A 25,302-nucleotide genomic window follows, 5' to 3' on the forward strand; every position below is an offset into this window, starting at 1 on the left:
ATACCTGTAGTCCCAGCTACTTGGGTGGCTGAGACACGAGAATTGCTTGAACCTGGGAGGCGGAGGTTGCAGTGAGCTGACATCGTGCCACTGCACTCCACCCTGGGTGACAGAGAGACTCCGTCTCGAAAATAAAATAAATAAATAAATAAATAAATAAATAAATAAATAAATAAATAAAATGAACTTTGCAATTACAGACAATAGCCTAAATTTTGCTAAGCTGGAAGTTTGTTAATTTAAAGTACTAGGTGTCACTGTGAATTTCAAAAATAGGAATTTAAAGCAATCAGTGGTAGCAAAAGCACTTGGTGTTCATGAATTTTCCCATCCCACAGGGCTCATTTCTTCACCTGTAATGCAGTCCAGAGGCTGCCTTGTTTCATCTTGCTCAGGATCACAGATCATCAATGATCTCATCTTTTCCTCCACTTTTAATGCCTTTTTTTCTGATGCCTGACTCTATCAAGTCCCTCAAAACAAAATCCTGCTTTCTATAATCCCATCTCTCCTTTTTTGTTTATGAATATGCCTACTAAAATATTCCAATGCAGATTCCTCCTTTCCTTATCATTCTAAGAACTGTTTTCAACTCCTCCAGTCCACAGAATTTTATCCTATTGAGATCACTAATGGACTTATAATTGCTGCATTCATTATATATGTTGCAGTTCCTCCCTTATATCACCTCTCTGGAGCTTTTAGATCTTTGTTATTGATTCTCATTAAGGTTAATTCTCATGAATGTTTCCTCTTAGATTTTCTCCTAGTTTTATACCAGCCTTCCCAGACTCTTTCGTAAGCACTTTTTTTTTGTTGTTGCCTGCACCTGTTGTTGTTCTCAGCTTTTGTTCCTGAGCATTTTTTTTTTTTTTTTTTACTTTCATTCTCTTCTTGGAGAACAGTAGTCAGTGCTCTGGCTTCATCTGTCACTTACACAACACAAACTACAAAATTCTAACATCCAGCTCTGTCATCAGGCGATCCATATAACTACTGTGTTAGTCCATCCCATTTTAGCATCTCATCAACATTTCACACTTAACACATTTATCTCTCAGCTATTTCACTCACTATCTTGCCTACTCACCTATTCACCTATTTTTCTCTTTGTATTAACTATCTCAATGAAGAATGCCTTGTTCCTCTTTTCCATCTCTTAAATCTGGTCAGCTATTAATTTGTGCTTATTCTACACCTAGAAACCTCAATATATTTTGAGTATTTTTTTCTTTGCTATGCCTTTGACAGCTGCTGTTTAGCAAACTCAGGTTTCTGAAACACAGAACAGAGAAGGTACCTATAGAAGCATGATTAAAAATATACTGGAACTCTGCTATAATGTCAGTGGTAGAGTATAACATTGTCTCATATGGTATGTTCAAGACTGGACATGTTGATTTATGAGAGTTATATTTGGGAAACTATGGTGCATGACATATATCAATGAATAAAGGTTGTTTTTACCAGAAATTACCAGAAATTATATATGCTGTTAAAATCCTATAATATTTTGTCCATATTTAGGCTGAAATTGTCTTGAGTTTAAGAATTGTTTCAAATTCCTTTTTATTTTCAACTTGGTTTGCACATACAGCCATTGAGAAAGTGACATGTACTTTGAACACAATACAAATTAAAGACAAGATGTTTTCCATATTCAACAATGCTCCTTTACTTTAGTAGATGTAAAGTTATGACTGAAGCTACTTTTCAGCTTTATGTTACTTCCGTGAGAGACTCTCAGAAGAAATGAGTGTCCTATGTAACAGACCATAACTCAAAAGTGTCACCCTCTCCCTCATGCCTGAAATTTGTCATTCAAAGAATTACTTCAACTGAAACAAACTCATAAAAGTGCATTATCCTGTACATAAAATAAGGATGTGGAAAAGATGGTGGAAAGGTAACTCAGACAAATTCTGGTTATTTGGAATTTTTGGTTAAAGATAGCCAGCCAACTAAAAGAAGAAACTTTGTTCATCCTTCCTCTTCTCTACTTATACAAAATAGCTCCTTCCACCTAGACCCTAGAACACTTTATTTTTTGGTTACATAGTTTTGTAACTATACATGAAGTGAACCTGAATAGATAATCATCCTAGGAGCACTTAAAACACCGTTTCAGTGAAAAAATGTCAAACATTAGATAAAGGGGAAAATAGTAAAGCAGCATCTCTTAGAACAGGAGATTCACTATTACTTGAAAGACACAAATAGATCAAATATTTCAGTATACATTTAGGCCTATTTAAATCTTGAGAACTTTCTGTGCATTTATTTTTATAAAGTAGGAGTTCATTAATCTGGAGAACTAATCTAGGCATCAACATTTCTGCCAGAGAAGAAACTAAATAACAAAGATCTGAGCAGAATGAAATGAAATTGAAACCATCAAACAAACAAAATACAAAAAATAAATGAAATAAAAAGCCGGTTTTTTGAAAAGATAAATAAAATCGATAAACCATTAGTGAGATTAACCAAGAAAAGAAGAGAGAAGGTCCAGATAAATTAAATTAGAAACGAAATGGGAGATATTACTACTGATACCACAGAAATACAAAAGATTATGCAAGGTTACTATGAACACCTTTACATACATAAACTAGAAAACCTAGAGGAGATGAATAAATTCCTGGAAATATAAAACCCTCTTAGATTAAACCAGGAAGATATAGAAACTCTGAACAGGTCAATAATAAGCAGTGAGATTGAAATGGTAATTTAAAAATTGCCAACAACAACAACAAAAAAGTCCAGGACCAGACAGATTCACAGCTGAATTCTAACAGATATTCAAAGACGAGTTGGGACCAATCCTATTGACATTATCCCACAGGATAGAGAAAGAGGAAATCCTCCCTAAATCATTTTATGAAGCCAGTATCACCCTAATAACAAAACCAGGGAAAGACATAACAAAAAAAAAAAAAAAAAAGAAAAGAAAACTATAGACAAATATCCCTAAGGAAAATAGATGCAAAAATCCTCAACAAAATTCTAGCTAACTAAATTCAACAGCATATATAAAAAAAATAAATGCGATAATCATGTGGGGTTCATACCAGGGATGAAGGGATTGTTCAACATCTGCAAGTCAATAAATGTGACACACCACATAAAAAAATTTTAACAAATTATATGATCATCTCAATAGACACAGAAAAAGCATTTTATAAAATCCAGCATCCCTTTATGATTAAAGCCCTCAGCAAAATCAGCATAGAAATGACATACCTTAAGGTAATAAAAGCCATCAATGACAAACCCACAGCCAATATTATACTGAACGGGGAAAGGTTGAAAGCATTTCACCTGATAATTGGGACAAGACAAGGATGCCCACTTTCACCACCTGTATTCAACAGGACTCTGGAAGTCCTAGCCATAGCAATCAGACAAGAGAAAGAAATCAAGGGCATCTAAATTGGTAAAGAGGAAGTCAAACTGTTGCTGTTTGCTGGTGATATGATCATATATCCAGAAAACTCTAAAGACTCATCCAAAAATCTCCTAGAACTGGTAAATTAATTCAGCAAAGTTTCAGGATAAAAAATTAATGTATTCAAATCAGTGGCTCTGCTATATACCAACAGTGACCACGCTGAGAATTAAATCAAGAACTCAACTGTTTTTTACAATATCTGCAAAAAGAAAAATAAAATACTTAGGAATATACCTAACCAAGGAGGTGAAAGACCTCTACAAGGAAAACCACAAAACACTGCTGAAAGAAATAATAGATGACAGAAACAAATAGAAACACTCCCATGTTCATGGATGAGTAGAATCAATACTGTAAAAATGACCATACTGCCAAAAGCAATCCACGAATTCAATGCAATTCCCATCAAAATGCCACCATCATTGTTTACAGAGTTAGAAAAAACAATCCTAAGATTCATATAGAACCAAAAAAGAGCCCATATAGCCAAATCAATACAAAGCAAAAAGAAGAAATCTGTAGGCATCACATCACTTGACTTCAAACTATACTATAAGGCCATAGTCACCAAAACAGCATAGTACTGGTATAAAAATAGGCACACAGACCAAGGGAACAGAATGGAGAACCCAGAAATAAAGCCAAATGCTTACAGCAAAATGATCTTTGACAAAGTAAACAAAAACATTAATTGAAGGACACCTTATTCAACAAATGGTGCTAGGATAATTGGCTAGTCACACGTAGAAGAATGAAACTGGGTTCTCATCTCTCACCCTACAAAAAAATCAACTCAAGGTGAATCAAAGACTTAAATCTAAGACCTAAAACCATAAAAATTCTAGAAGATAATAACTGAAAAACCCTTCTAGACACTGGTTTTGGCAAAGACTCTTTGACCAAGAACCCAACAGCAAATGCAACAAAAACAAGGACAAATAGATGGTACTTAATTAAAATGGAAAGCTTCTGCACAGAAAAAGAAATAATCAGCAGAGTTAATAGAAAACCCACAAAGTGGGAGAAAGATCATCACAATCTATACATCTGACAAGGGACTCATATTCATAATCTCCAAATAAACAAATCAGCAAGAAAAAAAATCCCATCAAAAAGTGGGCTAAGGACATGAATAGACAATTCTCAAAAATATATATATACAAATGGCCAACAAGCATATGGAAAAAAATGCTCAGCTCACTAATTATCAGAGAAATGCAAATCAAAACTGCAATGAGATACCACCTTACTCTTGCAAGAATGGCCACGATCAGATAAAAACAAAACAACAACAAAAAAAGGTGTTGGTGTGGATGCAGTGAAAAGGGAACACTTTTACACTGTTATTAGGAATGTAAACTAGTACAACCAGTATGGAAAATAGTGTGGAGATTCCTTAAAGAACTGAAAGTAGAACTACCATTTGATCCTGTAACCCCACTACTAGATATCTACCCAGAGGAAAAAAAGGCATTATACGAAAAAGATACTTGCACACACATGTTTATAGCAGCACAATTTTCAATTGCATATATATGGAATCAGCCCAAATACCCATCAATGAGCGATAAAGAAAATGTGATATATATATATATATATATAAATGTGGTATATGTATGTGTGTGTGTGTGTGTGTATGTATGTATGTGTGTGTACACACACATACATATACACAGACACGCACCATGGATTACTACTCCACTATAAAAAGGAATGAATTAATGGCATTGCAGTAACCTGGATGGAACTGGAGACCATTATTCTAAGTGAAGTAACTCAGGAATGGAAAACTAAACATCGTATGTTCTCACTTATAGTTGGAGGCTAAGCTATGAGGATGCAGACACATAAAAATGATACAATGGGCTTTGGGGACTCAGGGAAAAGGGTTGAAGCGGGGTGAAGGATAAAAGATTACACATTGAGTACAGTGTACACTGCTTGGTGATGGGTGCACCAAAATCTCAGAAATCACTATGAAAGAACTTATTCATGTAACCAAACACCATTGTTCCCCAAAAACCTCTTGAAAAAAAAATAAAAAATTTCTGCTGGAAATAAATTTCAGATAGGTAATACCCTTAAAATACACATATTGTCACAAAGTGTATCTAGGAATTATATCCTTAGGAGTTGTGTAATCATGATATAATGAATGCTCCAGAAGCTTCTCAGTAGTATAGTTTCATTGAAATAATTTTTTTCCCTCTTATAATATCAACATGAAATAATTCAAATGAGGCCAGCGTCCAAGAATATTTTGTAAAACATTAATATAAATTATACTTGTAGGTTGTTTTGTTCATAATGGAGTGCATTTTGTGTGATTTGGTTTATACTTCTTTACTTTGCTTTTTAAAAATCATCTTTTCTTGAACTAGAACTACCTGTCAATGTATTCAACACTAAAAGTTCATTTTAATTTTGTTCAGTTACAATTAGGTGGGAATGTCCAGTTATTAGCCTTGATATCTTTGCTTTGGCAAAATTACAAGGAGGAGGTAATTAGGCTCCTTAAATATCACCCAGGGGTCAGAAAGTCTAATACTGTTCTCTCCTGGTGAAAAAACACTTTTAGCAGATGCTAATTTTATTTTGGCTCCTATTGTCTCCTTCCTATCTAGGTTATACTACTCCTATAACTATTTGAAATCTTTTTGTGCATTATCCTTACCATATGAGGTGTTACTTTATCTAATTTAGAATATCCGCTAATATGATTAATTGCAATGTAGAGTACAGAAATAGAAAAAAATATGTACTGAAAACCTGAAATCTTGGATTCATATTTTACTTCTCCAACTTATTCTGTTTAATTCACAAGCAAAATTTTTAAGAATTGTTATAGGTAAGAATAGTTATAACAATCTTGTTTTATACAAGGATACTGTCTAAAGGAGACAAAATTTGTGCTAAAATTCTACAAGACTTAAATATGTCTTTGATGGCATATTTAAGCCTTTTTTGAGACTGCCATTTTGAGACAATTCTAAAGTCTAAAAAATGTTGAATGATTGGGAAAAATAAACTTAAACATAAGGTTTTAGTTCTTCTCTTTCTAACTAGCTAATGCCAATGCCAGAGTAGTGAATTGTATGTGGCATACACACAATAAATATGCTTTCAAGGAAGCAGTGAAGGAAGGGAAAGTGAAAAATAAAAATAAAAAGACCAAGCAAGCAGAATGAGAAGCATCAAGTAATCTAATTCTGTTTCATTCTTTCTACATGTGAACTTTAACTCTGAAACTTTACAGAATGTAACTAAATTGGTCTAATAATATATGTAATAGATGATGTATATATAAACATGCATTTAAATAATTTAAATATACATGTAATTTGAAATCTAATGTTAGTTGGAATGGAAATTAATGTTTGACCTTCTGACACACTAGCAAAAACTAAAGCTAGAGTGTATTATTTTTGAAATATTAAATTGATCAAAAGAGAAAGCAACCAATGTTCCAGCAGATTTTTTCATAATATACATAGACACTGAAAATCACATTGCTTACATTACTCAATTGTATTCCATAATCAATTTCAGATATTATTTTCTGCCTAAAATTTCTTAATCTATCAAATAATAACGTCAGAAGCACATTCAAAGACAACTTCCCTAGATGGTCACTGTAATAACTGAGTCAGTTTCTTCATTCTCAATTTTCATTACTTAGAACTGTATTTCTTCAGAACAAAAGTAATTCATCTGAAACTATTTTATGTATGAAATGGAAAAGGCCAAAAAGAATCATCTGTAATTCTTTATTAGTCAGTGACTACTTCTCTAAGCTTCTCTTAAAATGTCAAAGCTATACAGAAGTAAGATGATACTTTTGCTTTCTCCCACACCATTTGAATAATGCTAAAAACAATGACATAATTTGATAAAGCCATGTTATAAAAGTACCTACTTCAAGGCAACCTGATCCAATTAAAGAAGATTATCAATATAAGAAAAAACCTTCAATGTGACACAATTATGTCAACTTTGAAAACTGGGTGTTTCAAAATAAACAGAAAAAAATGGGAGGAAGCATTCAGTATTTAAAAAGTTATTAATACATGTAAATATGTGTCATGTACTATGGTTTCACTTATTTCACTAAGATTTAGTGTCTCTCGTAAAAGTGAATGCAATAAAATTCTAAAATAAAGAAAACTATGGGCATATATAGGCTTCAGTCACATAATCAAACTCAGAAATTTTGACTTATATTAGGATAGAGTTTGTTTTAGCTGTAAATACTAAATACTAAAAAAGGATTAATAAAATTTTATAATAATTAAAGTAACAAGGAAAAGGCGTATGTTCTTTATTATTAGGAATGTTATTAGTTTATTAGAATTAGTCTTTATTTGTTTCTTATTCCTTATATCCACAAATACAATATTTAATAGGAGAGAGTTCTTCATTTTTCAAGAAAGAGAGTATAAACATAGTGAACAATAGTAATCATTATAAAAAGAAGCCCCAAAACCTTTCCCTATGACTATTTAAGCAAGAAATAATATGAAATAGTTGCAAAAATCCCCATTTTTTCCCAAAGGGAAATAAATATGTACTATAAAGTTGAACATAATGTAAAAGCCACAAAATAATACTATACCTCAGTCTGAAATATTAATTGAATATTTCAACACATTAATGAAAGCAACAGATTTTTCAATTAAAGTGTAAAGTATTTCTAAGGATGTAGCAGCTGCTTAGAAATACTGAAATAAACATGAGAAATCTAAAAAAAGGAAACCAAAATGTTTATAAACACCAGTCTCTATATTAATTATGTACTTTATGCATTTTATTTCTTTAGTATTATCTTTAGTATTCTACTAAATACTATTTTTCTTTGAATTTTAAATATTATATTAGAATATATTGTTGACACAGAAAACCTAACATTATAACATTTTAAGATGTATTGATTTTTGAAGAGCAAAAATAAAGAAACAATTGACAGCCTTTCCTGTAAGATCTGAAACAAGACAAGGCTGCCCACTGTCATCATTTTTATTCAACATAGAACTGAATGACCTAGCTAGAACCATTAGCTAAGAGAAAGAAATATAGAGTATCCAAATTGGAAAGGAGGAAGTCAAATTGTCCTACTTTGTAGATAACATGGTCTTATATTAAGAAAAACCTTTCTTTGTGTTACAAACAATCCAATTATACCTTTTAGTTATTTTTAAACGTATAATAAATTACTTTTGGCTATAGTTGCCCTGTTTTGCTATCAAATACTAGATCTCATTTATTCTATCTAACTATATTTTTGTACTCATTAAATATATTCTTGTCTAATTTGTCTTTACTGATTGATTCATGAAAATGTCAAAAGTGTAATAAAACATTGCTATTACTAAACTACTAAGTGAAAATTAAAATTTCTTTTTATTTTGTCTCTAGATAGTTGACTCTGAGTGTGAATCCTGTACCTTATTTACCCTGATGTGATTATTACACATTGTATGCCTGTGTCAAAATATTTCCTGTACCCCATACATATATAGACCTACCATGTACTCACAAAAATGAAAAATAAAAATATATATACAAAAAAAGAAAAACTTAAGTCTCTACCAAAAAAAAAACCTCTTAGATTTGATAAATTCAATAAAGTTGAGGGATATCAAATCAACACACAAAAATCAACAGCATTTTTACACACAAATAGTGAACAATCTAAAAAAGAAGTCAGGCAAGCAATCCTATTTCTGATAGCTACAAAAAACAGAACACCTAGAAATCAATATAACTAAAGAGGTGAAAAATCCCTACTATTAAACTATAAAATATTGATAAAAGAAATTGAAAAGGAGACAAAAAAAGATATCCTCTGTTCATGTATTGAAAGAATTAATATTGTTAAAATGTCCATACTGTCCAAAGCAATATACAGATTCAGTGTAACCCATAGAAAAATACCGATGACAATTTTTACATAGAGAAAAAAATCATAAAATTTACATAGAACCACAAAAGACCCTGAATAGCCAAAGCAATCCTGAGAAAAACAGCAAAGCTGGAAACATCACACTACCTGGCTTCAAAATATGTTACAAAGATATAGTAACTAAAACAGCATGGTACTGGCATAAAAAAAAAAAACCCACACATAGACCACTAGAAAGAATGGAGAACCCAAAAATAAATTCACGTATTTATAGCCAACTGATTTTGAACAAGTGTCAAGAACACACATTGAGAAAAGGATAGTCAATAAACAGTAGTGGGAAAATTGGATATCTATTGCAGAAAAATGAAACTACCTTTCACCATATGGAAAAATCCAATCAAAATAAAGGCCTAGCATAAAATCCAAAACTATAAAACTAGTAGAAGAAAACACAGGGCTTCAGGACATTGATTTTGGCAAAGATTTGATGGCTAACACCTCAAAAGCACAGGCAACAAAAGCAAAAATAAACACATGGGATTGTATCAAACTAAAAAAGTTTTGCCCAGCAAAGAAAACAATTAACAGAGTGACAAGACAACCTATAGAATGATAGAAGATATTTTCGTACTATTTGACAAGGGATTAAAATACAGAATACATAAGACAAATCAACAGAAGAATAAAACAAATTTAAAAATAGGCAAATGATCTGAATAGTCATCTCTCAAAAGAAGACATACAAATGGCCAACAGGTATATGAAAAAATGTTCCACATTATTAATCGACAGGGAAATGCAAATCAAAAGCACAATAAGATATCATCTTACCCCAATTAAAATGGCTATAATTGAAAGAACAAAAAATAAATTCTGTCAAGAATGTAGAGAAAGGGGGACTCTTATACCCTGTTGGTAGGAATGTAAATTAGTACAGCCATTATGAAAAATAGGAGTTTTCTTTAAAAACTACTACTACTAATAATAAACTAATAATAGAACTACCATATGATCCAACAATCCATTACTGGGTATTTATTGAAAGAAAAGGAAGTCAGTATGTCAAAGAGATAGCTGCACTCCTATGCGTACTGCAGCATTTGTTCACAATCTAACTGTCAATCAGTTAGTTAGAATGAATCTAACTGTCCACCAATGAATGAATGGATAAACAAAATGTGGTATACAAACACAATGGAATATTCAGGCACAAAGAAAAATGAAATCCTGTCATTTGTGGCAACATGACCGAGACTGGAGGACATTATGTTAAGTGAAATAAGTCAGATACAGAAAGACAAGTACCACCTGTTCTCATATGTGAGAGTTTTAAAAGTTGATAACATAGAATTAATGAATAGAATAATGATTATCAGGGGCAGGGAAGAGTAGTGGAGAGGGGAAGATAAAAATAAGTTGGATAAAGGTACAAAAATACAGTTATATACGAGGAATAAACTGTAGTCTTCTATAACATAGTAGGCTGACTATAGTTAATAATTTATTGTGTATTTTAAAATAGCTATATGAGAAGATTTTGAATGTGTTCAAAACAAAGAAATGATAGATGTTTGAGGAATAGTATATGCCCATTCCCTAATTTGATCAATACACAGTGTATACATGTATAGAAATATATGTACTCTACAAATGCAATTATGTCAATTAAAAATAAAACATAATAAAAATAGATGTTAAAAATACATAACCAAAAAAGAAAGAAAGAAATATAATGTATCAACAAAAAACTCGGTTTTGTAATTACAATTGATTAAAATTGAGTATATTTGATGCTGAAGAGCTGATACTAGAAATAATTTTAGTATGTTTTAAGCTAAAAATATCTGCCCTAAGAAATAATTAAGCTTCCTTATAATCGTCCATTACCTAGTGTATTCATAATGCTATTAGAAATTCAATTATAATTTAGAAAAAATGGTTGAATAGAGTAAAAATTTAACTTTGCCTAAATCAATGTTCTAATGGCAAAGAGCAATTAGCATGAACTTTTACGATGTCCATTTGTAAATAACTCACCTGATTAGCAATCTGCCGAGCAAGGACATCCATCCTTGATCCTGATTCTGATATCATTTTCGCTGCATAGATCACATCAGTTGTGTGCTTTAGTGGTCCTTTGCCCCTGGGGGAAAAAAAATATATGTTAGCTGTGGTGTTCATGAAAAAATATATGTTAGTTATGGTGGTTCATGAAAAAACGTATTAATCTATCCATCCATCCATCCATCCACATATGTAAAATATTTGCATCCCAAAGAACGGCTATTTTTGTTTGTTTGTTTGTTTGTTTTGTTTGTTTTGAGACTGAGTCTCACTCTGTCGCCAAGCTTGAGTGCAGTGGCGCAGTCTCGGCTCACTGCAACCTCCGCCTCTCGGGTTCAAGCGATTTTCCAGTCTCAGCCCCCCGAGTAGCTGGGACTGCAGGCGCACGCCACCACGCCCGGCTAATTTTTGTATTTTTAGTAGAGACGGGGTTTCACCATGTTGGCCAGGATGGTCTCGATTTATTGACCTCGTGATCCACCCGCCTCGGCCTCCCAAAGTGCTGGGATTACAGGCGTGAGCCGCCATGCCCAGCCGGCTGTTGGTTTTAATATTTTGATTTTGAAAAGAGCACAATTAGACTCCAGTATTAATTTTTTTTTTAATGCCAGCCTATTGTGTTAAGTCAAGAAATACTGCAGAAAAGATGAAGACCTTGTTGATCTTCATTCCCAGGTGTTTATTATAGTAAAATTCAGCCTAGAGATACCCTTCATAGACCTAGATACCTCAAGGCAAAGGTATTTTCCTGATTTCAGAGAGAATCATAATATTTTGGATATTGTATGTATCTAATGATTTATTTTTTATCAGCAGGCCTAGTTTTAGTATTTCACATTTTTTATGTTGCTATATTTTAGTTACTTTAAAAAATTTATTGATGGTAAAATTCATTCATTTTTATGGGGTACATGTATTATTTTGTTATTTGTACATGCATAGAATGTGTAATGATTAATGGTATTTAGAGTATCTGTCACATCAGTCAAGTGTTATTTCTATTTGTTGAAAATATTTGAAGTCTTCTAGCTATTTTGAAATATTCAATACATTGTTTTTAACTATAGTCACCCTACTCTACTATTGAACATTTGAATTGTTCTTTCTAACTGTATGCTTGCTCCCATTAACCAACCTCTCTTATCCCCCCAATCCCCAACAAACACCATGCCAAGCCTCAGATAACTATGATTCTACTTTCCACCTCCATGAGAGCAATGTTTTTAGCTCTCACATATGGAGGAGAAAGTGATATTTGTCTGACTTATTTCACTTAGCATAATGTCCTCCAGGCTCATCCATGTTGTTATAAATGTTAGGATTTAATTCTTTTTTATGGCTGAGTGTTTCGTTGCATGTGTGTGTGTGCATATATATATATATATGTATACACGCCACATTTTATTTATCCATTTATCCAACACTTAGGTTGATTTCACATCTTTGCTATTGTGAATAATACTACAATAAAAATAGGGGTGCAGGTATCCTTTTGATATGCTGATTTCCTTTTCTTTGGATAAATACTTAGGGGTGATATTGCTAGATCATACGTTAGTACTACTTTTAATTTTTTGAGAAATATCCATATTGTTTTCCATAATGGCTGTACTAGTTTACATTCCCATCAACAGTGTGTAAGAGTTTCCTTTTCAACATACCTTTGCCAGTATCTGGGTTTTTTTTTTTTTCCTTTTAATAATAAAGTCATTCAAACTGGGGTAAAATGATACCTTATTGTAGTTTTGGTTTGAGTTTTCAAGCTAATTAGGGATGTTGAGCATGTTTTCTTTTTTTTTTTTTTTTTTTTTTTTGTGGTGCTTTCTTTTTTTTTTTTTTTATTATACTTTAGGTTTTAGGGTACATGTGCACAATTTGCAGGTTTGTTACATATGTATCCATGTGCCATGTTGATTTCCTGCACCCATTAGCTCGTCATTTAGCATTAGGTATATCTCCATATACCTATTGGTTATTTGTCTTCTTTCGAGAAATGCCTGTTCATGTCCTTTGCCCGCTTTTTGATGGGATTATTATTATTTTCTCCTGTTGAGTTGTTTTAGTTCCATGTATTCTCTGAACTTTAGGCCCTTATTAGAGAAATAGTTTGCAAATATTTTTAAATATTAAATGTTTAAATAATTTAAATATTAAATATTTTCTACTATTTAATAGGCTCTTTACTCTGTTGATTATTTCTTGTGATGTGCAGAAGCTTTTTAGTTTAATATACTCTCATTTGCCTATTTTTATCTTGCCTGTGCTTTTGAAGTCATAGCCATAAAATCTTCGTCTACACCAATGTCCTGAAGCATTTCCCCAATGTTTTCTTCAAGTAGTTTTATAATTTTGGATCTTACATTTAGGTTTTAGCTGATCTTGATTTGATTTTTGTATATGGTGAGAGATAGGTGGCTAGTTTCATTCTTCTGAGTATGATTATCCTGTTTTCCTAGCACCATTTATTGAAGAGCCATCCTTTCCCCAGTGTCTGTTCTTCCCACCTTCGTTGAAAACCAGTTGGTTATGTGTGGATTTATTTCTGGGTTCTTTATTCTGTTCCATTGGTTCATGTGTCTATTTTTATGCTCATACAATGTTTTTTTGGTTACTATGGCCTTATAATATGTTTCGAAGCCAAGTAGTATGATGTGTTATGTCCTTTTTCCTGTTCTTTTCCTCAGTATTGCTTTGGCTATTTGGGGACTTTTGTGGTTCTATTAATATGTAACATTTAGGATTGTTTCTTCTGTTTCTGTGGAGAATGTCATTGATATTTTGATATAATTCCACTGAAAATGTAGATTTCTTTTGGTATTATGGATATTTTGACAATATTAATTCTTCTGATCTATGGGCATGAGATATATTTTTTTATTTTTTGTGTCTTGTTCAATTTCTTCCAACAATGTTTTAGAGTTTTGTTTGTAGAGGTCGTTCCTTGTTTGGTTAAAATTATTCCTAGGCTTTTTTTTTTTTTTTTTTGGTAGCTATTTTAAATGGGATTGCCTCTTGATTTCTTTTGCACATTGTTTAGACTGATGTATAAAATGCTATGATTTTTGTATGTTGATTTAGTATTCTGCAACTTTCTTTAATTTTTCAAATCTTAGAGTGTTTTGGTGGAGTCTTTAGGTTTTTCTTAATATAAGATAATTTCGTTGCAAAGAAGGACAATTTGGTCTCCCCTTTTCCAATTTGGATGCTTTTTCTTTCTTTTTCCTGATTGCTCCGGCTGATAACCTTCAGTACTAGAATCCTGAAGGGGAGTTATAAAAGTGGGCATCCTCATCTTGTTCCAGATCTTGATAGAAAGGCTTTCAGCTTTGCTCCAATCAGTATGATGTTAGCTGTGAGTTTGTAATATGTGGCCTTTATTATATTGGGATATGTTCCTTCTAAATCTACTTTCTTGAGAGTTTTCATCATGAAAAGATCTTGAATTTTATCAGATGCTTTTACTGAGCTTATTGAGATGATCACATTTTTTAATCTTTCATTCTTTTGATATGATGTATCACGTTTATTGATTTGTGTATGTTGAATCATCCTTGCATCCCAAGGATAAATCCCACTTGATTAACATGTATTATCTTTTTGGTGTGCTGTTTGATTCATTTTGCTAGTATTTTGTTGAGGGTTTTTGTGTCTCGCTCATCATGGATATTGACTTGTAGTTTTCTTTCTTTCTTGTGTTCTTCTCTGGTTTTGGTATGAGGGTAATGCTGCCTCATAAAATGAAATAGGGAGAATTCCCTCCTCTTCAGTTTTGTGGAATGGCTTGAGGAAAATCAATGTTAGTTATTCTTTGTAACTTTGGTAGAATTCAGCAATAAAGGATCTAATTCTGGGCTTCTCTTTTTCGGGAGTCCTTTTGTTACTGATTCAATCTACTATGCATTATTGTTCTGTTCAGACTTTCTATTTTTTCCACACTTGATCTTGGTAGGTTTTGTGATTCCAGGAATTTGTTCATTTTCCCTATGTTTTCCAGTTTGTAAATGTTAACTGTTAATAATAGTGTCTGATGATCTTTTGTATTTCTGTGATGTCAATTGTAATGCTTCCTTTTACATTCATAATTTTGTTTATTTGGGTATTCTCTCTTTTCTTGGTTAGTCTTGCTAGCAGGTTATTTAATTTTTTATCTTTTCACAAAACCAACTTGTTGCTTTGTTGATCTTTCATATTTTTTTAGTCTCTGTATCATTTAGTTCTGCTCTGATCTTTATTACTTCTTTTCTTCTACTAATTCTGAATTTAGCTTGTTCTTGCTTTTCTAATTCGTTGATGTGCATCATTAGATTGTTTATTTGAAAACTTTCTACTTTTTTATTGTAGGAATTTATTGCTATGAACTTCCCTCTTAGCACTGCTTTTGCTCTATCCTATAGGTTTTGGTATCTTGTGTTTTTATTTTCTTTTTCAGAAACTTGTTTGATTTCCTACTTAATTTCTTCATTGACTTGATGCTTGTCTAGGAGATTGTTGTTTAATTTCTATGTGTTTGTACAGCTTCCAAAATTCCTCTTTTTATTTATTTCTAGTTTTATTTGATTGTGGCATAAGAGGATACTTGGTATGCTATTAACCTTAAAAAAATTTGTTAAGATTTGTTTTGTTGCCTGACATATGGTCAGTCCTACGAATGTCTATGTGCTTATGGGAAAAATGTATATTCTACAACTGTTCAATAAAATGTTGTGTAGATTGGCCTCTTAGGCCAATGTGGTCTAAAATGCAGTTTAAATACAATGTTTCTTTTTAAATTTTCTGTCTAGATGATCTTTGTAATGCTAAGAGTTGAGGGTTGAAGTCTCCAACTGTTATTGCATTGGAGTACATCTCTCCCTTTTGATGTAATAATATTTGCTTCATATATCTGGATGGTTTCATATTGGGTGCTTATGTATTTATAATTTTTATATTCTCTTGCTGGATTCGTCCTTTTATCTTTAATATAATGACCTTCATTGTCTCTTTTTTACTGTTTTTGACTTAAATATGTTTTATCAGATATAAATAGAGAAACTTATGCTCACTTTTGGTTTCTGTTTGCACAAAATATCTTTTTCAATCCTTTACTTTCATTCTATATGTCTTTACAAGTGAAGTGAGTTTCTTGGAGGCAGTAGATAGTTGGGTCATGTGGTCCTTGTTTTTGGTTTTGGTTTTTGTTTTCAAATCCATTCAGCCAGTCTCTATCTTTTTTTTGTTTTTTAGATGGAGTCTTGCTCTGTCACCCAGGCTGCAGTGCAGTGGCACAATCTCGGCTCACTGCAACCTCTACCTCCTGCATTCAACCTATTCTCCCGCCTCAGCCTCTTGAGTAGCTGGGATTACAGGCATGTGCCACCATGCCTGGTTAATTTTTGTATTTTTAGTAGAGACAGGGTTTTACCATGTTGGCCAGGCTGGTCTTGAACTCCTGACCTCGTGATCTGCCCACCTCATCCTCCCAAAGCGCTGAGATTAAAGGTCTGAGTCACCACGGTATATCTTTTAAGAGCAAAATTTAATCCATTTACCTTCAAGGTTATTATTTATGTGTGAGGACTTATTTCTGTCATTTTGTGAATTGTTTTCTGGATATTTTGTGTATACTTTGTTCCTTTCTTTCTTATTGTTTATCATTATGGTTTGGTGTTTTTCTGTAGTTGTACCATTTGAGTGGTTTCTACATTTGTATGTTTACTAGTAAGTTTTATACTTTCCTGTGTTTTCATGATAATAGATATCTTTGCACTTTCAGATATAAGAACGCTTTAAAGGAGTCATGAAAACAAAGGAAAGTAATAAATTTCCTCAGTTTTTGCTTGTCTGGGAAAGAGTTTATTTCTTTTTTATAACTGAAGGATCAATTTTGCTGGGTATAGTGTTCTTGATTGACATTTCTTTTTTTGGTTTTTCTCCTCCCAGCTCTCTGAATATATCATCTCGTTCTCTCCTGATCTGTAATTTTTCTGCTGAAAAATCTGCTGTTAGTTTTAATAAGGTCTCCTTAATATTTGACTTAACATCATTCTCTTCCTGTGTTTAGAAATCCTTTCTTTGTATTTGACTTTCAACAATTTGACTATAACTTGCCTTTAACAAGACCTTTTTGAGTTGAATCTATGTGGGGCTCTTTAAGCGTTCTGAATCTGGATGTTCACATCCCTCCTAAGACTTTTAAGTTTCCAGGCATCATTTTACTAAACAGATTTTCTATGGCTTTGGACTTCTCTTCAACTTCTGGAATACCCAGAATTTGAAACTTTGGTTACTTTATGGAGCCCCATATGTTACATGGATTTGTACAATCTTTTTTTAAAATTATTTATTCTATTTTGTCTGACCAAGTTATTTAAAAAATCCTTTATTCCTGCTATAAAATTATTTCTTGTGCATAATAAAATCTGTTGTTGAAGCTCTCACATGAATTTTGTATTTCATTCATTGAATTCTTACTTCCAGAATTTTTGTTTCTTTTTTATGATACTTATCACATTGGTAAATTTCCCATTATGCTCTGAATTGTGTTTTCTGATGTTTTTGCATTCTTTATCTGTGTTCTATTATATCTCACTGAGCTTCTTTAATATTATTACTCTGAACTCTTTTTTTCATCATTTCATTAATTTCTTTTTTATTGTAATATCTTGCTGGACAATTGTTGTTTCTTTAGATGTGGCATATTTCCTTGACATTTAATGTTTCTTTTGTCCTTTCATTGATATCTTTGCATATGGTGTAAGTCGCTTCTTTATTTTTTTGGATTGGCTTTTGTAGGGGAAGGTCCTGAAGATCTATCTGTAGTGTTGGTTTCATAGGACACTTTAGCTTTGATTCTGGGTGCATGCAGTAATATAGCCTCCATGTGATTCATTTGTCTGTAAATAGCCTCAGTGGTGTCTGTGATTTCCTCTGTCACTTAGGCTGTGGCTGTTAGTGCAGGCTGTGGTAAGGCTTTGTAGGGGATGAGAACTGCAGGTGGGTTGGTCCTCAGCCCTCAGTGGTGGGCCAAGCATGCCTGTCCTTGGGCCCACAGGCAGCATGCATGGGCACTGATGTAATTAGGTCTAAGAAGGCTAATTCTTGGACCTCCGGGTGGCTTTCTTGGGTTCTGGCAGTGGCAGTGTTGGGCCATGTGGTTCATTAAGTTCCTGGGTAGCATGCATGGCATGAGCAATGGCCATATCTGTGACAGGACAACCCCATGGGCTCACAGATGAAACATGTTTCTGTTAGTGGTGGCTGCGATGAGCTGGGTGGGCCTGCCCTTAGGCCCCTGAAATACTTGCACTGATACCAGTGGTAGTGGGTGGGGCAAGATTATCCCCAGGTCCCTAGACAATGTGCCCAGGCATAGGGGACGTTGCCAGGCCAGACAAGCCTGTCATTAGGCCCCCTCCATTGTGCACACAGGTATAGGCTGTGATCGGCAGGCCAGAGTGAAACCTAGGCTCCCCTGGTAAAGTACTGGATGGTGGCAGCAATGGCAGCAATGAGCAGGGAGAATCCATCCTCAAGGCACGTGCAAGTACACTGTGGGCCTGTTTCTGGGAATTGGGGTTATTTTCAGTGACAGCAGCCGCAGCCAGTTGACTCTCAGGCTCTTGGAAGTATATGCTTCAGTGTCCAGAATTGGCGGAAGCAGCAGCCGTGGGGAGAGCCAGTCTTCAGAGCATGTGCAAGTTGAGGATTGCTGAGGAGGCAGAGTTGCTATCAGTGGGAGCAGCCCCAGGCAGGCAAGTTTCAAGTTCTGAGGAGCACATGCTTTGGCTCCCTTTGTCCCAGGGGCACCTTGCTTTGCCTGCTACACCACCCATAACCTGGGGTGCAAGGTCCTGTGTGTTCTATAGTGCTGAGGACCCTGCTGTTCTGCTGAGTCTAATCACTCTCATGCCACTGCAGTCCTATAAGGGATGTAGGGAGATGTCAGTGGGGTTCTAGGGATGTAGGAATGCAGGGGCTGCTGGGCCCCAGGGAGAGATGCAGTCTGGTTTGGGCCACATTCTCAAAATGACACTGTGCGGCAACTGCTTAGGACTCAGGGTGTGTATGGGACCCAGCATAAGCTACCTATCTGGAGCGATGCCATCACATGCTATCCAGGCTGCTCCCTGTGGCAGCCTTATGGTCTGCAGGGGTGAAGGAATTCTCCAGTGACCAGGGTTGCAGGAGCCCATGATGGGAATGTGGACTGCCAGGGCATTTACCATTTTCCCACACTGGGGTGACTCTCCAAGCTCCCAGGTGATCCTGACCAAGCTGGCTGCCTTGCTTCCCTGTTGTTTTTCTTGCCTCAGGTGTTTCCTGACACTCCTCTGTTGAATTCCAGTGTTCTGTCTTAGATGCTGTATTCAAAGTATGATTATGTACTTGCTATTTTAGTTTTTCTTTGTGGAGGAGGCAATTACTGAATGCCTCTAGTCAGCCATCTTGGAGTCCCTGTTCCAATCTTTATTTTTTTAATCTGTTTTTACAGTCTTTCCATTAATTGTGTTTTGTTTTTATCCCATTATCTATTCTCCACAAGTGATTGAAACCTGGAAAGTCCAAGCCTAAGAAACGTGTAATCTAAGGCCTTCTACATGGAAACATGAATTAAATTTATCTTCTTGTTTGTCTCATAGTGGTTCTCCCACTTTGAAAGAGGAGTTACCCCAAGACTTACCTAAGTAAATCCATTAATTCTAGCACACTTAAAAGGAAAATATTGACAGTATTGCTGAGATGAGTGAAAAAAAAATCCAGAAAACAATGAATTAGGCCTGAGGACAATTAATAAGAAGTACTGAAATGACATAATATCTGTTCATCTAAAATAATCCAGCCAAATTTTGGTGAAATATAAAATCTGGTGCTGCACACTGGTCAATCGGTATACACATCTTGGGTTAGCCAACAGAATACTACAGCTGGAGGTGGAGAGTGGTGGCCTGGGTCCCTTTACATGATCTTACCCCTCCCACCCTTTGATCTGATCTTGTTTGCTCATTACTAAGTTATGCCACTTAAACATCATGATTTAAGCATGAGAGAAAGAAAGAAATTGTCCTATAGGAAAAGGATGGGAAGTCTAAACTCAGAGTACCGGAAAGTCAATGAGGCCTATAAGAATACCATTCATGTATTCTTCCTTACATGGTTTATTTTTGTCCCTCTCAGTTTTCCCTGAATCTGTTTACTTGCTGTTAAGTAAAAGAAAAATGTCCGGGAGCAGTGGCTCATGCCTGTAATCCCAGCACTTTGGGAGGCCGATATGGGTGGATCACCTGAGGTCGGGAGTTCAAGACCAGCCTGAGCAACATGGAGAAACCCGATCTGTACTAAAAATACAAAATTAGCTGGGCATGTGGTACATGCCAGTAATCCCAGCTACCTAGGAAGCTGAGGCAGGAGAATCGCTTGAACTCGGGAGGCAGAGGTTGCGGTGAGCCGAGATCATGTCATTGTACTCCTGCCTGGGCAACAAGAGTGAAGCTCTGTCTCAAAAAAAAAAAAAAAAAAAAAAACCATATCATAATAGTTGAGTATAATATAAAGCTGGAGTCATGTTATCTTGATTCCTAATGCCACAGAATAAAAGTTGTGTTGATTTCAGGATTCTGCAAGGTAGGAAAAAAGCAAGAAGTGTGCTTTTAATTTTTGGAGAAATTTTCCATTTGTTTCCTGAGTGAGTGACCATTTTGATACAAGAACAGCATTTCTATGAGAAAAATGCATACTGTTTTTGACACATTACTGTGAAAGGGAGCTAAACACCTATATAATTGGATCCTTTCACCAAGAGCTCCTTTCTTTAAAGATGTACAGCTGGACTGAAATATGATAAGGGGACATTTTTCTATCTTCCCTTTTTTGAAAAAAATAAACGAACGATTATCTGAATGAATGTAGCTGTTCCATCCATTTAAAACCACTTCTCTCCATATTTCCTAACTCTCTACTGAGTCTTACCACACTGAATTTCAGGGTTTTAATTATTAGATTTCTGTTCCTTGTCCCAGCAGAGAATAGGGCCCTGAAGAAACAGCTCACTAAAGCAATTGTTTTGATGCTTCAAAGGAAAGAGGGATAATGAGGAGGGGAAAAAGGAGTAAACTAGTTAGAGTGAGAAAAGAAAAATTCTGAAATGCCAAAATACAGTTGCTTAAGAAAAGACAGGGAGTGAAAACAATCTTGGTGCATGTCTTATTTATGCCTTGAACTGACCTTGAGAATAGACACCCTAATATTAAATCCAATAAGATGTGTTATTAGAAGAAAGTCTTTGTTCACTAAGAAGAATAGCACTAAGTAGTGATAAAAGACAGAGGGGATTCATGCAAAGCTAAATGATCAAACAACTCTATACCTGAAAACCTGAACCTAAAATACTTGTGCCCTGTAAGCCAAAAAAGGCCCTTTCATTGCCCTTTTTCCCATGGTGCTTCTCAAAATCATTATTAGCAAGTTTCCCTGTAAAAATGAAACAGCACGTCTAACACAATGAAAACCTGGTCTCATAGATGGTTATCATCATACGTTTTCTCTGAATCTGCTGACAAAGGTTGCTTTGTAATAAAAAATAATCAATATTAATCATTACAATAGTTGAGTTGCTCTTATCAAATTTACTTTACACATCAGGCAGGACTAGATGTTATGTACATGGTTATGTTCAAGAAAGGCATTGCATTTCATTATTTCAATGCATCTCTGGAAAAAGTTAAACTTAAATAAAGTTGTCTAAGCTCCTGAAAGGCAATGCATCAATTTTCAAGGTCTTAAACAATGGACAAAGATTGTTTCTAAGGAGAGCAGCTAAGACTCTCATCTTTTAAATGATAGACAGTATTATATCTATAGAGCAGCTAAAGTATCCTTCCCCTCAAAATACTATGTTTCCCTGTTTAAAAACCCTGGACTGATGAAAGGGAAATTACCTCTAGTTTTAAATGCACACCTTGTTAGGAGACCACTATCTTAAGCACATGTAGAACCTAAAAGTAATGATAATACACTATGCCAAACCACAATTATTCTCTTCCTCATGTTTTTAATTAAATGTATTGCCTGGCAAGCTTCCTACTGAATGCCAAACAAAATACACATTTTACAAATGAGTCTACGTCATGCCAAACTTTGAGAGGATTCTACAATTACTGAAACTATGATAAATTTTTAAAATTCTCAGCCTGAAATGTACTATGTAATGAAGGCTTTTTAAATTGGGAAATATATTCAAAGGTTGTTTGCTGCCTTCATTTCCATAATGGGTTCTTGGGATCTCCTGTCAGCAAATAGCATCTTAAATTATTGCACTGGATCCTACAGAAACAGACCTAGAGTAGAAAGGGTTAGAGATCGAAAATATGTATACATATGTAACAAACTTACACATTGTGCACATGTACCCTAAAACTTAAAGTATAATAATAATAAAATAAAATAAAATGCTGCAACTCTCCTATCAATAAACAGTCTTCTCAAAACCAAAAAAAAAAAGAAAGAAAGAAATCAGAGGCCAGAAGTCTTTAATAAACAGTAGTTACAATAATAATCAAAAAACAAAAAGCAGATCAAGCTCTGAAGTAGAGGGCCTGCCACATGCAACTAGCTGAGGTAGTGCATATGTTAATTAGCCATTCCATTTTTATACATACTTCAAAACATCATCTTGTACACAATAAATATATACATTTTGTCAATTAAAGAAAGTAAAATGTAATAAAGATAATTTTAAAACATTATGGGTTAGAAAGTCTAATGAAAAAGGCTACAATTGTTTTGTACCCAGTGATGGTAATACCATGGACATTTTATTCAGATAAGTGAAAGGAATATCTTTGAAAATTTATTGGATTGGCATAAACCTGCCAGCCATTTCTGACACTGCCCCATCCTTGACTCTCTTTCCTATCCCTGACCTCATCTCATTTCTGGCATTCATCTCCTTCCTCCTTTCTCTTTTGATTAAAACGAGAAATAAGAAGATGGTACTGGTGATTAGAAACAGGTCAATTAACTAGGGCTATGGTTTAAAAACAAAAAATACCAAATGTTTTCATAGAGTTATTTTGTCTTTTTAGGGACAGTGAATATCTATGACATGATTTGGTAGTTTCTGCTATTGTGTGAAAACAAAACAGAAAGTTTAATTACATTATTTACATTTTTATTCCCTAAATCTTTGAAAACATAATAGTATTAAAGATCAAAAACTTCCTCCTTAATGCTTTTTTAATTTGATGTTTATATAGAATAAGTCCCATAACATAGCGGTTGACTTCATAGATGAAAAGAATAGTAGCATATATTTTCTTCTGTAATTAAGAGTGAGCACATTTAGCATTTTCTGTTTGCCAGACACTATGCTATACACACACTAGTTTTATCAGTATAATCTTAAGTTTACAGTTACTCTTGCGCTTGTTTTGCAGATGAGCAAACTGACGAACAGACAAGTTAAACATAGCTTGACCAAGTTTCACAGGTAGTAAATATGGGAGATGGGATTTGAACTCAGGGAACGTGGCTACAGAGTCCACTTTTAACAACTATGCTATGTTGCCTCCCATAAAACATATCGAGTTCAAAATTAAAATATTAGAAGATCACCTTAGCCATTGATGGGCATTACCATGAATGCAACAGATTGAAGACCAGGGTTAAATATAGGTGATGGGTAGTTGGGAAGTCCACCAACAGTGACTTTGTCACACATAGTAGCCTCAAGGAATACAGCCTAAATCTCTGTCCCAGTAAAATAAAAAATATATACATACTACATTGCATAGATTTCGGGGGTCATGACAAGTGATTGAAATGGCCCCAGTAGCCTACCAGGACTGGGATTTCTTTCTTGAGATATTATTACTTCTTTCTGTCTCTTATTCCCATTACCCTTCCTCCCTCTCTCCTTCTCCCTGGGTTCTGAACACTACACTCAAATTCAGCCATTCCTTGTGCCATGCTACATGGGAGATTGCACTTTGACTTTTTTAAAATAATATAACAAATGGAACTTTTATCTGAGAGTCTTAGCTTTAGACACAATCATTTTATTTCTAACATTCAAATTTAGTGCTGCGATAAAGTAGATTGAAATGAATACAGACTTGAAAAATAAATGTTGTCTGCATCCCAGGACTGCCACTGATTAGCCATGTAGTCTTCAGTAGTTGACTTTGCTGATCTAAGCTTATTTTCTCTTCATTAAAATAAAATTGTGGCATTTGTCATATGGTAAAGAATAGAAAATCAAATGTTTTACACAACATTTGACACACAGTAGATGTTCATTGAATGTCATTTTTTCTTTCCTTCTCCTTTTACAAATAATTATATTTTATAAAAAATCTACCTTTTCATTTTATTTACTTATTTTTTACTGTTCTTAAGGTGCATCAGCACCTTTTCACTTTTTTAAATTCCAAAATTACAGTACTTTCCAGATAGCATCAACTGAATGGATTATATTGAGTTCCTTCTTGCACCTGCTGACAGTAGTACTTTGCAGAGCCTTGTCCATATATTCTTTTACTAAGAAAAAAGGAATATAAAATATATACACACATAAACTCTCTCTGTGTGTAGTTGTTATCATTTAAAGTTGTTATTTAACTCCTAATACAGAATTTATTTATTCTTAGTGACAGATGTTTGTGGTAGTATAACTTCCTAGGATTAAATAAATTAGCTCTACAAGAATAATTCTGTATTAGATAAAAAAGAAAAAAAGCAATTATCATGGAAGCAACCAAAAATGATAAGTGGAAAAGAGATAGACTCAAGCAAGGACATGCTGTTCTTCTACTATTCAAACATGAAACTTTAATTAGGCAAATTTCTCCCTCTGGGTGTTACTTTCTCTTGTAAAGTGTCATTCCAAAGTTTTGAGGACCCTGTGAAAATCCTC

The 25,302-nt window shown here is 34.1% G+C and overlaps 1 protein-coding gene across 1 annotated transcript in view; it reads right to left on the reverse strand.

The window, feature by feature from the left end:
- CTNNA3 (catenin alpha 3) overlaps positions 1-25,302 on the reverse strand; it is a 1,859,096-nt gene that overhangs the window by 80,060 nt on the left and 1,753,734 nt on the right. The window contains exon 16 of the mRNA XM_032138296.2: positions 11,388-11,493. Within this exon, the coding sequence (XP_031994187.1) occupies positions 11,388-11,493 (106 nt within the window). The remainder of the gene's footprint in view (positions 1-11,387; positions 11,494-25,302) is intronic.

The sequence above is a fragment of the Hylobates moloch genome, unplaced genomic scaffold (genome assembly GCF_009828535.3).
Source record: "Hylobates moloch isolate HMO894 unplaced genomic scaffold, HMol_V3 SCAFFOLD_3, whole genome shotgun sequence".
NCBI lineage: Eukaryota > Metazoa > Chordata > Mammalia > Primates > Hylobatidae > Hylobates > Hylobates moloch.